Here is a 15,800-nt window from a genome sequence, read left to right on the forward strand (position 1 = left end):
TAAAGATGTGAAAACGTTCTTGTGTCATTAACAGGGTAGGGTCATTAGGCATATTAACTCGAGTTTCCCTGAGAGCTTTGTTTCTCTGAGGTTCTCACTGACTTCAAAGGAACTTGCACAATTGTTTCTAAGGTAAGCTTCTCCATACCCAAATTCTTTTTAGAAATATGGGCTGTTCACCCTAATTATTTCTAACTAATAAGGGCTTTTACCCTATATTTTCTATAGGGTTCATGAAGCATAGTACTCTGGCAACCCTAAATCCATCCTAGAAGAAATAAGCAATGTGTTAATTTGTTGGTTTTGCATCATGTAGAGATAGATTAATGAAGAGCAGCTGTTGTTACAGCCCTGCCACCTTATTTTTAATGTAAACACTTGATCCTTTTCAGAGCACTTTCACATTTTATTGTCCCACTAGCCTGTGAAGTACATAAGCCAAATACTGTTGTCACCTGTTGTCAGGTAAGAAACTGACTCAGGGTCAGGTGGCTCATTCAGCTTGCCTGTGGTTACAACAAGCAAGGTATTCGGCCTTACAGGTATTTGACACCTGTGTTGTTGGTCCATTCACAGCTCTATTAGCAACAGAAGGATCTTATCTGGAGGTTGTAGTAGGGAATAGCAGATCTTATTTGTGTCTAAAGAGCCAGCTACCTTTTTAAGGAAGGGCATTCTCTTCAACTGTACCCACACAAAAGCAATCACCCACCCTCAGTACTTACCAATAAGCTGGCACTTACATGATTATCTGCTTATTTACTGAGGTTACTACAGAATTTATGTAATGTACAAGCCTTTTCAAAAGAACAATCTACAACTATTTCTGATCTTTCCTTTTCCTCTTTTTGTCTGCCTTTAGTATTTGGTCCCCAAATGCAGCACCCATGCCTTATATACCTGCATGCCTAGCAAAGTGCTTTGCCTGTAAGCAGTCACCCATGAACGTTGTTCCATTGAATCTAATCAGATAGTGTAGGTGGTGGGACAGTCAGCAGGAAGGGTGCATTCACTCAGCATTGAATGCTCAGTTACTGGTAATGACCAGGGAAGAATCAAATGTGTGGCTGTTGTTGTTCCTTCCTTAAGAATTTGCATTTAGTCAAAGAGGTGTTATTTGGATCGCAAACAAATATGGAAGATCAGACGTCGGGTTCGTTTTAAACCTTTCTATAGCAAGAAAGGTGTGTATGGTTAAGGAAATTAATTGAAATGTCTCTCAATAGCAAAGCATTTCTTTTAAAAAATGAAAAAAATAGCCTCACTCTTTCTTGTGATGGTGGCTGGCATTTTGCTCGCTCCATGTGCCCCTTAGGTAAGAATCACATGGGCAGACAGGTAGGTTCCGTGAAGAGCAAAATTGGAATGAAGGCTGGGCGCACTGGCTCACACCTGTAATCCCGGAACTTTGGGAGGCCAAGCCGGAGGATCATGAGGTCAGGAGATGGAGACCCTCCTGGCTAACATGGTGAAACCTCGTCTCTACTAAAAATACAAAAAGTTATCCGGGCGTTGTGGCACGCGCTTGTAGTCCCAGCTACTCAGGAGGCTGAAGCAGGAGAATCGCTTGAACCCAGAAGGCTGAGGTTGCAGTGAGCCAAGATCGCCACCACTGCACTCCAGCCTTGGCAACAAAGCGAGACTCCATCTCAGAAAAAAAAAAAAAAAAAAAGAAATGGAAGGATGCACATGAACATATGAAAATAAGTGGCCAAAATCGGCCACTGTTTTGCTTTGGTGGGCAATTGTTTTCTAATTATTGAGAGACTGAGAGTGAGAAAAATGAGGATTTATAAGATTGCATTGTCTCTATGAAAGGCAAGGGTAACCAGAAATGGTTTTCATTGTTATAGAAAAGAAAATTGTTTGAAAACTCTGATTCCTTTGGTTAAAGGTGAGTGGGAGTACTGGGGTTTAGCACTGTGAATTAGCAAACTGCCTAAATTATGGAAATGTTTTTTAAAGGAATGTATTTTTACCCTCCTAATTCTAACCTCAACAGACAAGTAGTTCTTGATCCTGGCTGCTTGATAAAATCAACAGGGAGTTTTAAAGAATGCCCATGCCTGCCTCCACCTCATTCCAATTAAATGAATCTCTGGGGTTAGCCCAGGCATCTGGAGTCCAGGTGATAGGAATGTGTAGCAGTCAGTGACAATGCGATCAGAGGAACACAGTGTTGCCTAATAGATACTGTTTCCTACGTGCTTGTCTTTTCAATCCAGGTCAGTCAGAGTTCAGCCCTGTCACCACCAGAGAGGGAGCTGGCACAACCAACTGTTTTAACTACTAAGAGTGATGCAGTTAGGAGTTGAAGTGTTGCTAAATTAGGAAGTGGATTCAGGGCTATGAGGATATCACATGGTGACAGTTATGGCCCACTTCCAGGTTCAGCCCCGAGAAAGGGGGCTTTCTAACTTTCTGACCACCCTTTGGGTGAAACCTTATTAAAAAGTATCAATAGGTCAGACACGGTGGCTCACACCTGTAATCCCAGCACTTTGGGAGGCAGAGGCGGGTGTATCACCTGAGGTCAGGAGTTGGAGACCAGCCTGACCAACATGGTGAAACCCTGTCTCTACTGAAAATAACGAAAATTAGCCAGATGTGGTGGCTGGCACCTGTAATCCCAGCTACTCAGGAGGCTGAGGCAGGAGAATCACTTGAACCCAGGAGGCAGAGGTTGCAGTGAGCCCAGATTGCACCACTGCACTCCAGCCTGGGCAACAGAGACTCCGTCTCCAAAAAAAAAAAAAAAAAAAAAAAAAAAAAAAATCAATAATTGTCATCAGTGAGTTGCTGCTCTGTACTTTAGACTCAAGAATAGCTGCCCTTTTCAGTGGAATAAACATCCCTCACTCTCCACCCCATCCCACTCCACTCCACCGCCTACTAGTTATAAACCTGCAGGGCACACCCCATTTTAGGGTGAATCCAGTGGGAAGGTAAACTTGAGCTTATCTCCACTGGCAGTGGTTCAGATTCACTTAGATCACCCATCCCATTACCCAGATTTTGAAAGATGCTCATTATGGGCCCAAAATGTAATTCTTATCCTCTTTTTAGAAACTGTGTGCTTCTTTTTGACATCTATCTATGTAATCCCCATGGAGGCTCTCCCATTATTCCCATCTCTTGAGAATCCCTGCCTTACATGAACCTCCAAATTTTAACATTAATGCAGGTAATATAGCATTATTGTGGGTTCTACCATTTGAGCATATAAATCATATGTAGATATTAACTCTTCATATATTTATGTACTTTAAATGAAAATAATTTAAATGTTTAATACTCTTCTTCAATTGTAGAAACATTACCCTTTTGCACTATCTCATCACTATTGTGGAAAATAAGTACCCCAGTGTTCTCAATCTAAATGAAGAATTGCAGGATATTCCTCAAGCTGCGAAAGTAAAGTAAGTACTTACAGTGAATGTTAGTTTCTTAAATCACTTGGACTGTGTGTTAGCCACTGAGGTAGTTAGCACTGCATGAAGTCAGTCTTTCTATTTGTTTTCCCCTGAACATTGTATGAAATAAAGTTTGAATCTCATCCAAATCACTCAAATGTGTTACAAAGTTTTGAATATATGTTTGTTCTAGCTTCTTTGGAATACTGCATGAAATTTTTAACTTTCATACTTTTAAAGGGCAGGTGTTTTAAACACAGGTAAGAGCACCCTTAGTTAAATAAAGATGCATGACTAAGCAAATAGAAGACCTAAGTGTCAGGGCATTGCTAATAATTTTCACATGTGCACACATACTCCCAGAAACCAAGGCGGCTCTTTAATGGGAAGCAGTCTTTATGCAAATGAAGCTAAAAATAAAATGGAAAGTTGCCAAATTTTTACCACAAACTTCACACCACGTTTCAGAGACTGAGAAGCAGGCAATTTTCCTTGCTGTTTTTCCCTCCCTCTTTTGGCTCTTTTTTTAAAACATAAACTGCATCTTTTTGCAGTGAATTTGAAAAGTATAATGAGCAGGCTCATTTTTTCCCTCTGTTCATGGAATCTGGTGGAAATATACTATATAAGGCATGAAATTAACTGAAGTACTGGTGAGTTTCTTTATATGTTGTAAATTATCTGGGAGAATTCAGTTTCAAGCTCTGATGTTTAAAAGCCATGAAATACAAAGTGTTATGTATAGGAGAAGCCCAAGAACCTTTCTCTATTTAAAAAAAAAAAAAAAAAAAAAAAAAAGATGAAAATAAAAACTAGTTAATACAACTTTAAGAAAAATCATTGTTGATTACAACTTAAGCCATTACCTTGTAATATTTATATTATTGGGGCCTTAGTGAAAAGCAGAACACTGATTATACAGACTACAATGTGAACATGATTGCAGATGAACTTATTTTTGTTTTATTTTCAAAGGGAGCCAAGTATGGCAAGGGATTTATTTCTACATGGAGTAATTTGCTGAAGTGAGATTTTTTTGAGTTTGAAACATAAAATATTCTCGTACAGATGGAAGATATTTCTATTCTGCTATTTTTGACCTATAAAATATACCTGCTGGCTACAGAAAACAAGAAACATAATTTTATACCTACATTTCATGAGTTTAAAATACTGTTGTCTTTCTTTGAGATCTGAGCATGGAAGGGAATTTTAAACATTTAAATTAAACTAGTATGGACTTCCAAGCGTGAAATATTTAAACCCATCTTATATTTAATATGTGTAAGTCACATGTTGATTGCTAAAACATTGCTATTTACAACAGCATGACTGAGCTGGACAAAGAAATAAGTACCTTGAGAAGTGGCTTGAAAGCAGTAGAGACAGTGAGTATTTGTTTTTTGTTCTAATTCCCAGTTTCTTCACTATCTCTAGTGCTGGTGGTTTCCAGCAGATGAGTTGCTGGTTGTCTTGGCATGTGGTATACCCGGAATAAACATTTATTGATTAAAAAATAAGAACCACCACCACAAGAAGCAAAGGCAGGTTATGTTCAGCCTGGCAACTTGATTGCAGGCAGCAGGGGTCGTGGGTGAGTCACTGCAGGAAGAACTGAAAACTGGACCTAGCGTGCCACCAATTTATCGGTGAGGCAGGATTCATCAGGATGAGTGGGTTGGGCTAGATGATCTTCAGGGACCCTCTCAGTTTCCAAGTGCTGCTAATATATGGTATTCACTTTTGGTGGAGCAATAGAACTTCTCTGTTGTTTTTGTCTTGGTCCTTTGGGGAGTATTTACTAAGCAGACACTGTAGTACATGCTCTAGCCCAGGGTCACGATGACTCAGAATCCTTGTCCTCCAGGTGTTGCAATAATCTGAGCAGCCACTTCCCTCAGCCTGGCCGTGTCCAGATAGCAGAGTGATTACAGAGGTGCCTTAAGGAAGGCAGCGGGTTAAGGGTACTTTGGAGACATATGGAACAATTGGCCCCTATTAGAGGAAACTTCTCTTTTGGAAAAGAAGTTGAGCTGTGGCTTTGGAGGGTGGGGTAAACTTAGGTGCATAGAGGGAGGTTATCCCAGGCATACAAGACAACCTGGGCCCAGGCCTTTGAGGAAGGAAAACCGGTCAGGCTGGCAGACTGGAGCTGGTAGGATGAAATGTGCCTTTTGGCACAGTGCCCTGTGGGTACTGTGCAGATGTAGCTGCCAGCGAGAGAGGGGGCAAGGATGAGAATAGGCTGGCAGAGGAGCGTCCCTGTGACCATGCTCGGAGCAGACATAGCTCGGGCCTGCTCTGGGTGAAGGAGATGGATATGCAGGCAGCTTGGACAGGTGCCTCTCATAAGTATCTCAGATCATTTATTGGTAATGCTGTGAGAACTCTCCCTTCTTTTCTTTTTTAATCATAAAACTGCCATAGAAAGTAGTTGAACTAATTAAAGACATATCTCTAATAAAAATTAAAGTCACAATGTCTAATTTTTTGTTTTCAATAAATTAAGGAACATGTGAGGTTTTTTTTTCCCTTTTTTTTTTTTTTTTTTTTTTTTATGTATAGGGGGGGGGGGGCAGTTTTAAAAAAAAAAAAAACTGATTGAACTTTTTCTCCCAGCCCCAGAGGGTCCATGGTCATTATGATGACCCTGAAGCCTGGCTCTGACCCCTGCTTCTGAGCCAGGTCAGAGCAAGGCCTGGGGTGGTGGCTTCTGGGGGAAATTTTGTGTTGCTGCTTTATTAAAGGATAGTTTTGCTGAAATCACTCTACCCCTTGGGTCATATACACTGTATCACACTTTTTATAGGAAAGGGGATATAGAAGCCTCCCCTACCCCTGGAGGTGGGTGTGGTATTGTAAGAAAATAGCAGGGGGCAGAGTTAGCCTGGCCAAATAGATATATCTTCTAATTGTGCTTTACACAAATTAATTATATTGTTTGAAGGTATCAGAGATGAATAGTTATGAAATTATACATTAATGAAACACTTTCAAATGCCTTTCCTGTCCCCACACTGAACACAGATACACTTACTTTCCAGGCTAAAGTGCTAGAATTATGGCAATTTCTTCCAATCAGCGCCAGCTCCCTAATTGATGAGTTTTCACTTCTGTTATTTCATTTGAGTCTAGTGATGATGTGGATATTGCCCCCTTAAAAAAAAAATCAATAAACTGAGGCCCAGAGCAACATGCCATAGTTAAGAACCAAATCAGTGGTAGAGCTGAGTCAGAACCCATAAACTGTGACGACTACACTCCTGCTTGTGAAGATCTCTGCCAATGCAAGAAAATAAGGGAGCATCCAGTTTAAGTCAATTGGTATACAACATAGTTATTACCAAGACTCTGGAGTCAGGCAGGCCTGAGTTCAAATTGGCTCTGTCACTGGTCAGCACTACTTCAGGGCAAGTAATATATCCCTTCAAACCTTAATGTATGTGTCTGTATAATGGGACTAGTGATCCCTCACTTATAGGGATGTTGTGAACTTTAAATAAGAATGTGCATCTGGCAATGATTAACTTAACTAATAACATTAGATTTGGATCATCTGTGTTCATTGCTGTGGTAATGGGGAATATGGATAATTAACAAGAGACTAATTCCCCTACAAGCCTGTTCACAAAAACCAATATGGTATGGACAAGAGAAAAATGGTAGAAGATTATGGTGTCAAATGCTACAGCCAAAATTATACTGACCTATATCCAACAGTTTAAGAAGTAAATAGACTTGGCTGAGAGGGAAAGAAGAAAAAAATCAAGACACCAGAATTCTAAGCATGGAATATTGACAAGCAGAGTCTCTTGTTTTCACTCACAAGCCCTTAGAGTTCAGTTTGCCCCCACTATTTGTTTAACTTCTATTAATTTTATCCAAATGCAAAACTGCTTGCTTTCTAAAGTCTGAAAGAGTAATAGATCAAGTACTTAGATTGTTGGTAAATTGCTATTTGCAAATATGCGTGTGCACATGGGCATGGCTCTGGCATGGTGGGAGGAAGGGCAGGGGCACTAGAGTATAACAAAAAGTTTTAGAACAAGTTTTGATGTGTTTGCCATTCTCATTTATTAAATTTAAGGCATGTGAAATATGAGACAAGGTGTGTCTCATGTCTGTATTTGAAGCCTGCATTGACATTATTCATTTCCTGTGTTTAAGGAGCTGGAATATCAGAAGTCTCAGCCCCCACAGCCTGGAGATAAGTTTGTGTCTGTTGTCAGCCAGTTCATCACAGTAGCCAGCTTCAGCTTCTCTGATGTTGAAGATCTTCTAGCAGAAGCTAAAGACCTGGTAAGTTTCCCCCTTGTGCACTGGCTGTTGTTTGAGTGGACTGGGCTTCATTGTGATACTTTCAGTTATTATTCTGTACGGGAAATAGCAGGAGTGAGATCCAAACTTCATGGTGCAGGAAATAAAGTAGTAGATAATTACTTTCCAGATTCCATTGTTTTGTATGACATAGGTGTGTTTTCATTTCCAAGACTGTGATTAATCTGAACACACCGTTTTTGTCTGACTGGCCTATGTTGCAAGACCTTGAAGGCTTTGAATGGTATGAGACCAGCAAATACTTTGACAGTTTTCTCTCGGTTGAAATTGGCTTGAAGTACTTATCTCTGGGAGCCAGAAAAGAGTAGATGATGAAAACCAGGGGTAGAATCAAATGTGCAATTCGATGTTACTAAAGCCATGTGCCTAATTATGTAATATGCTCATCTGAGATACAGCCTTGGAGGACAGGATGCTACCTGTATAAATCTCCAGCAGAACTTGCTAAAAGAGATACATTTTAATTCAGTCTCATTGCAAGAGTTATTTTTTTTTTAGTAAGACATTTATTTTTATGATTTCTGCTATTTCACTTTTTGTGTTCCCTTAGAAGAGAAATTTTTGTTGGTTGATAACCACGACCTTTAGTTCCTCAGCTTCACCTCACTCCTCTCTATCTCAGGTTGTTTCCTCTTCCAAAATGCATTCACATTCATATACAAGATATGCACAGAGTCTCTCATTTTCTCTCCTCTTCTCATTCTTTATAAAGTATATTAACACCCTTCCCGCCCTCCCGCACAATTGGTTCTTTTACTCTACCCATCTCTCAGTTGCCACAACACTCTTGCTTTTACTTGAGTCTTGTGTTTCAAAACTTCGGTAAATGGATGTTACTTTTCTCTGGTCACCTGTTTGGTTGTAGATATGGATGATTGTTTATGTAAATGTACACACATACCAATTAAAGTACAGAAGTAGGCTGTTCACATGCGTTAGCTAATCTCAACATTAAACCTCCGCTCTAACCTTATTAAATAAATGACAATATATGTTCAAATGGCTGCTGTCAGAGGTCCAACCTCTGATATCTCACAGTGGAAATCAGTCAACTGATGTCAGCAACCACCATTCAGACCTCCACTGTGAAAGCCCCCATCCATGTTTTATGTATGCCTCACCACTTTAGAGTTTGTGCTTCATAAAGGAAGAGATTCCCCCTGTCCTGATATCCCACCTGAGCAATATAGCACCTACTTCATCAAGGGGCTCAAACATTTTTGTGTGTGAACTGGCTGTTGTCAGCTTGTTCATCACAGTAGCCAGCGTCAAGCTTCTCTGATGTTGAAGATCGTCTAGCAGAACATAAAGACCTGGTAAATTTCCCCCTCACACACTGACTGGGGTGTGTGTGTGTGTATAGGGGGTGGAACTTTAATCTGGGCCTGGTTTTCTTTAGATTTCTAAGATTTCAATATACATGACATCATGATCACTAGAATTCCTTGATAAAAAAATCACTCGGGATGGCCTGAAGTACGTGAACTTGAATGTTTTAGAAATCCGGTTGTAGACTGTCTATTGCTATTTTGTTCATACCAGAACTTTTATAAATTAGCATATAAAACCATGGAGCAAGCTAGAGCACTATATATGGTGTCTGAAGAATGTTATGTTTTTGCCCGAAGAACTCTTTTCTAATAGAGTATTTCCAAATAAGTAAAATATTGAAAACTCCTCAGTGAAGACAGAAATGGTAAAAAGGACACTTTTATTACAAATTTAAAGATATAGTAATTGTAAAATATATATAAATATAAGCCAAAACTTGTTTTATTTAAAAATAAATGTTGAAAATATTTTAGGTAGATAATATCACTGAAATATCAGAAGAACCTAACAATGTAACAAAGACAAAGCAATAAAAATAAAACCAATTATAAACTGTTTGGGGGCACTGCATAAACACAGCGTGGTCTAAATATGAAGAAAACTTAAAATCTGGAAAATGTTAAGTAGTTGATTGGGCATGGGGAAAAATGTATTTGACTTTGAAGCTAGGACCACTATCCTTAGTAGCTTAGGAGTAATAGCATTAGATCCTTACAGAAGGAAGTATAATTTTAACAAACAATTTGACATTGAATATTATTTGGGTAGTTGTAATGCTAAGACTATTGAAAACATACTGTCTTGAGTTATGAAGATAACCTCTGGAAGAACTAAAACGAGACTGGATATACTATTGTTACTGTATACATATATTTTTATCTAACTTCGTAAATTTCTTCCTTGGTATGTTGCATTTTGGCCATTTAAAAAGATTGACACTGGGGCATGTTGCATGTACCCATAGTCCCAGCTACTCAGGAGGCTGTGGCAGGAGGATCACTTGTGCCTAGGAGTTTGAGTCCAGCCTGGGCAATGTAACATTGCAATGCCCCATATCTTTTTTAAAAAAACTTTTTTAAAGAAGATTGGCATTGAAAGGGGTTTAAAACAAAGAATTTGGAATAAAATTGTATTCTCAGTCATACACTGGGTTGCATTAAAGATTCCATACTCAGTTACTGTTTTCTCATTGAGACCCTGAAAATATCCCAACAATAGCAGCATTATTTATGATTGGGAAAAGCAGCTAAGAGGCACTGGCTCCCATTTGCTTTCTATGTTGACCATATGGCACTAGTAAATGATTTTAAACTACTTCAAAGAAAAGTTAAAAGTACAAGTTTCCCTCCCCCTGCCGAGTTTGCTGTTAGTTTTATGTCTGGGGTGCTGTGCTCTACAATATTATGTTTTTACTACTGTTTAGTTAATAAAAAGTCATAGGAGGTCATCATACATGTTAAGCTCAAATGAGGTAGACAGGAATAAATGGTTTCAAAAGCTAAGGAGTATAAAAATTTTTACTTTAGAAATGATTAATAGACATGTTCAGCAGCTGAAGATAAATATAGGCTCGCTAGAATCCATCATTATGTTTGACTTAGCCGGGTGCAGTGGCACATGCCTATAGTCCCAGCTACTTGTGAGGCTTAAGGGGAAAGATTGCCCAGGAGTTTGAGGCTGTAGTTTGCTGTGATCATACCTTTGAATAGCCACTAAACTCCAGCCTGGGTAACATGTAAGACTCCATAAATTTGGGGAAAAAAAAAAAAAAACCAATAACATATGCATTCCAGCCTGGGCAACAGGTAAGACCCCATCTCTTAAAAACAAAAACAAAACAAAACAAGAAAAACTGCCGGGTATGGTGGCTCACGCCTGTAATCCCAGCACTTTGGGAGGCCAAGGTGGGTGGATCACCTGAGGTTAGGAGTTTGAGACCAGCCTGGCTAACATGGTAAAACCCCTACTCTACTAAAACTACAAAAATTAGCCAAGTGTGGTGGTATGTGCCTGTAATCCCAGCTACTTGGGAGGTTGAGGCTGGAGAATCACTTGAACCCGAGAGGCAGAGGTTGCAGTGAGCTGGGATCATGCCACTGCACTCCAGCCTGGGTGATGGCGAAACTCCATCTCCAAAAAAAATAAATAAATAAAAATAAATGAGCAAACAAAACTTATGCTTGACTCAATCTGGGCTTTAGTCTTTCTAAAGTTATTTATATTTGATTATGGAATTCTCATGAAACATTGACTTCTTAAAACCGTCTTTTTTCTAGTTCACTAAAGCAGTGAAGCACTTTGGGGAAGAGGCTGGCAAAATACAACCAGATGAGTTCTTTGGCATTTTTGACCAGTTTCTTCAAGCTGTTTCAGAAGCCAAACAAGAAAATGAAAATATGAGAAAGAAAAAGGAGGAAGAAGAACGTCGAGCTCGCATGGAAGCTCAGGTGAGAGGATGATTAATTGACCAATTCCACCTCCTAGAAGCCCTATGGCTGCAGCCCAGTCAGAAGTATTTAGAGAGCACTCTGACCTGCTGGCAGGAAGGAACGCTTCAGTGTACTCTCTAGAATGCTGTGGGATTTTAAATTGGTGTTGTTTCTCTTGGGCTATTTAACAGTGTATTTCAAAGCCTTAAAAAAATATATCTATCCACATCCTTTGCTCTGGAATTCCATTTTTTAGCATTTATTTTAAAGAAATAATCATAAATTTACACAAAAAAGGGCAGCATTCTTTATAATAGCCCCAAGCTAAAGACAACCTAAATGTTTACCAATAGGGCTTGAGTTCTAAATGATATAACGGCTATATAATGGTATATTTACGCAGTCCTTAAAAGACATGTATTTAAAGAGTAATGATACAGAAAAGTTTACAAAGTGATTTCTACATGAAATCTTTTTCTGTTTTGTTTCTTAAGATGTGTTAATAGATATAGAAAATAATAGTGGTGAGATAAACCTCTAAAAAGTTCACAGTAGTAGAATTAAAGATGCTTCCCCCACCTTCCTTTTATCTGAATTATCCAAATTGTCTACAATGTGCATGTATTAGTTGGCTTTTAATAACAGTAACTGTTGTGGATCAGGTTTCAGGCTTCCACAGTAGATGCAAGCTAAGCCTTTGATATAAGGAAAATTTGGGGTCTATGTAATAGTGATACCTTTTTTTTTTTTCGTTAGCAAAAACACAAATTGCCTCAATTGCTCTTATTTTAACTAGAATATCATGCAGTTTACCTAGAATCTAGGTGGTGAGGGTCTAACCACAAGACAGTGGTTATTTTTTGTTGTTGTCCATTGCTTCCACAATGGAGACTCCATGTTCCAATTACCCTTTCTTGTGATATCCAAAGGGGTTATAGGATGAGCACAGCTTGGTGTCTGGAGCATTACCATATTTCACAGAATTCATCTCTACTGAAAACAAAATGCAACATTTTGACATGTTTCTAAGAGGTTATTTCTTTCTATTTGCAGCTCAAAGAACAACGTGAAAGGGAACGTAAAATGAGAAAAGCTAAAGAGAATAGTGAAGAAAGCGGAGAGTTTGATGACCTTGTTTCAGCTTTACGCTCAGGAGAAGTGTTTGACAAAGACCTTTCTAAATTGAAACGGAATCGCAAACGCATTACCAACCAGATGACTGACAGCAGCAGAGAGAGACCAATCACAAAACTTAATTTCTAATCTTCCATGAATACTTTATTTTAGAAAGCTCATTAGCGGCCCTCTAAAGTGACTAGAACGTTTCATTACACTGCCTTGCAATCCAAACAGTGGCAATTTTTTCCTTCATCTGAGTGAATGTGTGAATGTGTGTGTATGTAAATGTATGTGTGTATATATTAAAAAATGTATATAGATGTCTGAGTGTTGTCTGGAGACCCCTACGTATGGTTAAAAAGACTTATGTTAATGTATGTGCTCCGAAACCCTTCGTGTATGCATTCACCTTGAGTGTGGCTCATTTTCTTTCCCCGAACGCCATGACTGTTCAGAAGCACAATACTATCTCCTGAAAGAGATGACAGAGACATTCCCTAGATTCAAAGACAAAACAGGAGAAAAACAAAAAAAACAAAAAAACCTTGCAAAATATTGTATTGTTTCCAAGCTTGATATCCTTTGAAATTATTTTCATTGATGGAACTGGAGTTGGAAAAATACAGATTTAAAATGGTTTTCGATAGCTGACATTGTGATGTAGATGCATCAGTGATAGGACCAGCTTCGGATTTCTGACATTGGTGTGAGGATACAGTCTGTAAATGTTTGTTGAGAACATCTTGCACACAATTTGAATTATGTAGAATGTCAGTCAGAATTTTTTGTATATTTAAAAGTTGGACATCAATTTTTTCCCCTAATTTCATCAAGTTATCTCTGCCAAGTGCTCTTGATAATTTCTTCAGATTTTTGGAAAAAACACTATCTAAATGCAATCCAAGCTTTTTTTAAAGAACAACATTGCCAGAGTATGCTTGTTCTAACACTAGAGATATATAAACCTTAAAAATAAAATATCTCACCCAAGACTTAAAGGAAGAATTCTCTGAAGGGATAAAGATTACTAAAAAAAAAAAAAAAAATTTAATGGGGTGCCTTTTTGTTAGTTTCTATCTTCTGTTTTGTAGGACAAGCTGCATTTTCTGTAAATATAGGTCTGGACTAAAGGACACATAAAGAATGCACAAAATGTCAACATCAGCAGAGATGCCCAGATCTATTTATCTCTAAGTATATTTGAAGTGATTGCTGTTTATATGTTGTCATTTTAAAATTGTGTGTCAGTAAAGCTACCTGTAAAATTTCAGTCCAAAAAAATAAAGCTCTCAGGGAGACATGAATAAAAACAATGAACATTAGAAAATAAAATATAGATGCTTACCATTAACCTACCAACTCTTAATATCCTTAAATTATGTGACATATAAAGAGGACTGTTACTTTTTTTTTTTTTTTTTTTTTTTGTTGCTTTGCTTTATTTATTTGTAGTCGGGGATGAGGGCTAACGTTTTCTCTTTTCTTTCTATTGATCCTGTTGTGGTTGAGTTTCCTGTGGAGAGAGTAGTTTGTCCTGTTGCACTAGAACATTATTTACTCACTAAATTGAGTTTTTCATCAATTAACAAATATTTATTAAGTTCCTACTATGTACCAGGCATAGTAAGGATACAATGGTAAGCAAGACAGAGTCCCTGCCCCCAAAGGCTTAAATTCTAATGGGGATATTAAGGGATGAATAGAATACCAATGTGTGCACTGTACAGGAATCATACTATTTAAAAATAATTTGTATAAACTATAACACTTAGCACAGATGGCAAGGTATCTGCGCTATGTGAAAGCTGTGAAATAGTGCTCTAAGAGTTGTCAAGAGCTGTGGTTTTACATCTTTTCCTCATTGCAAATTTAGTGACTTTCTACACATCAAATGGAAATAAATGACTAGCAAATAACACAGTCATAAATACAGAGCAGAGGTTGCACTCCCCCAGTCCCGAGTTAACCCAGGTCTGCAATAACACCGTGTTGAAGGTGCAGATAGAGACTTGACTCAGAAAGGCTTGGAGATGAAGATTGGAATATAACGATGGTTTTGTCTGTTCCTTAACTAAAGTGCCTCTATGTATATTCTTTTCTATTTGTAGCAGGAGAAATTTGGTCTGGCTCAATTTTGGAACTGTATTTTGAAAATGGCTTTGTCTTACAGTTTAAGGAATAGACAGGTGGAGGGAAAGTCACATAAAGGAGCAAGTTTGTGTAGCATGTCCCTCTTGCCCCTTTTAATCATCCTCCTTTGATATGGCCATCCTGGTGGGCCTCCTTTGCCATTTCCATTTTTGGTTTCTTTCCCCAAAAACTGTGTGCAGGTAATTCCATGTGCCATTGTTGAAAAGAAAAACAAACAAAAAAAAAACTACTTTCTACTTTTTAGATTGGTGCTGGTGTAAGTAGCCACTTTTCTCTCTTGGGTGTGTATTTTGAACTTTTTTTGTTTGTTTTTTTAAATTAATGCCAAAAAGAAAATGCATAATTTGTGAACTTAATTATATGTCTTGTATCTTATTAGCTTAGTAGTTGGAACCACTTAGTCTTTAGGTGCAAGACTGTCGTTAGATAGTACTGAGAAAAAAATGTATGTGTTATGAGACTGTACATTTTTTTAAAAATAGCAATATGCAATAAAGAGATGAATTCATTGGGTGTACATATGTCTTTCTATGAATTATTAAAACAGCGTCATCAAACTTCTTCGCAGTTTCCACCACTGAATTTCAATTTTGCAAACTGTTCACTGAATCAAATATATATGTGTTTTTAAACTTGTACTTACTGGACCTAGAAGAATATAGTTTTCTATTATGGCAGCATTCAGTATGTTCAGGTTATCATATGCCACCTCTTTCTACACTTGGTTTATGTATGAGTTACACAAGTTCTTGTTATAACTCATGTATGGTAGAGCTACTGGTGAAATTACTCAACTGGAGTAGAGAAAATCTCTGGTCTCTAGAATCAAAAGCTTTTCTGTTTTGAGACATTTTTTTCTTATTAAAAATTAATTTGATATGGGTCAGTTTGGGAAATGGCACCCATACAGATCAAGAAATTTGTTTTATCAGTATCCTCTGAAAGTCAAAGCTTTCCCTTTGTCCTACATCACATTTGCTGCCTCGCCACCCTTAACTCAATTTAAGGTCAAGTTGGA

At 38.1% G+C, this 15,800-nt stretch overlaps 1 protein-coding gene across 2 annotated transcripts in view; it reads left to right on the top strand.

The window, feature by feature from the left end:
* DAAM1 (dishevelled associated activator of morphogenesis 1) overlaps positions 1-15,301 on the top strand; it is a 180,981-nt gene extending 165,680 nt beyond the window's left edge. For both annotated transcript variants that reach the window (XM_025392188.1, XM_025392187.1), the window contains 5 exons: positions 3,312-3,419; positions 4,741-4,801; positions 7,581-7,712; positions 11,360-11,530; positions 12,566-15,301. In XM_025392188.1, coding sequence (XP_025247973.1) covers positions 3,312-3,419; positions 4,741-4,801; positions 7,581-7,712; positions 11,360-11,530; positions 12,566-12,775 — 682 coding nt within the window. In that variant the 3' untranslated portion in view covers positions 12,776-15,301. The remainder of the gene's footprint in view (positions 1-3,311; positions 3,420-4,740; positions 4,802-7,580; positions 7,713-11,359; positions 11,531-12,565) is intronic.
* The last annotated feature ends 499 nt before the right edge of the window (positions 15,302-15,800 follow it).

This window comes from Theropithecus gelada, chromosome 7b, assembly GCF_003255815.1.
Source record: "Theropithecus gelada isolate Dixy chromosome 7b, Tgel_1.0, whole genome shotgun sequence".
NCBI lineage: Eukaryota > Metazoa > Chordata > Mammalia > Primates > Cercopithecidae > Theropithecus > Theropithecus gelada.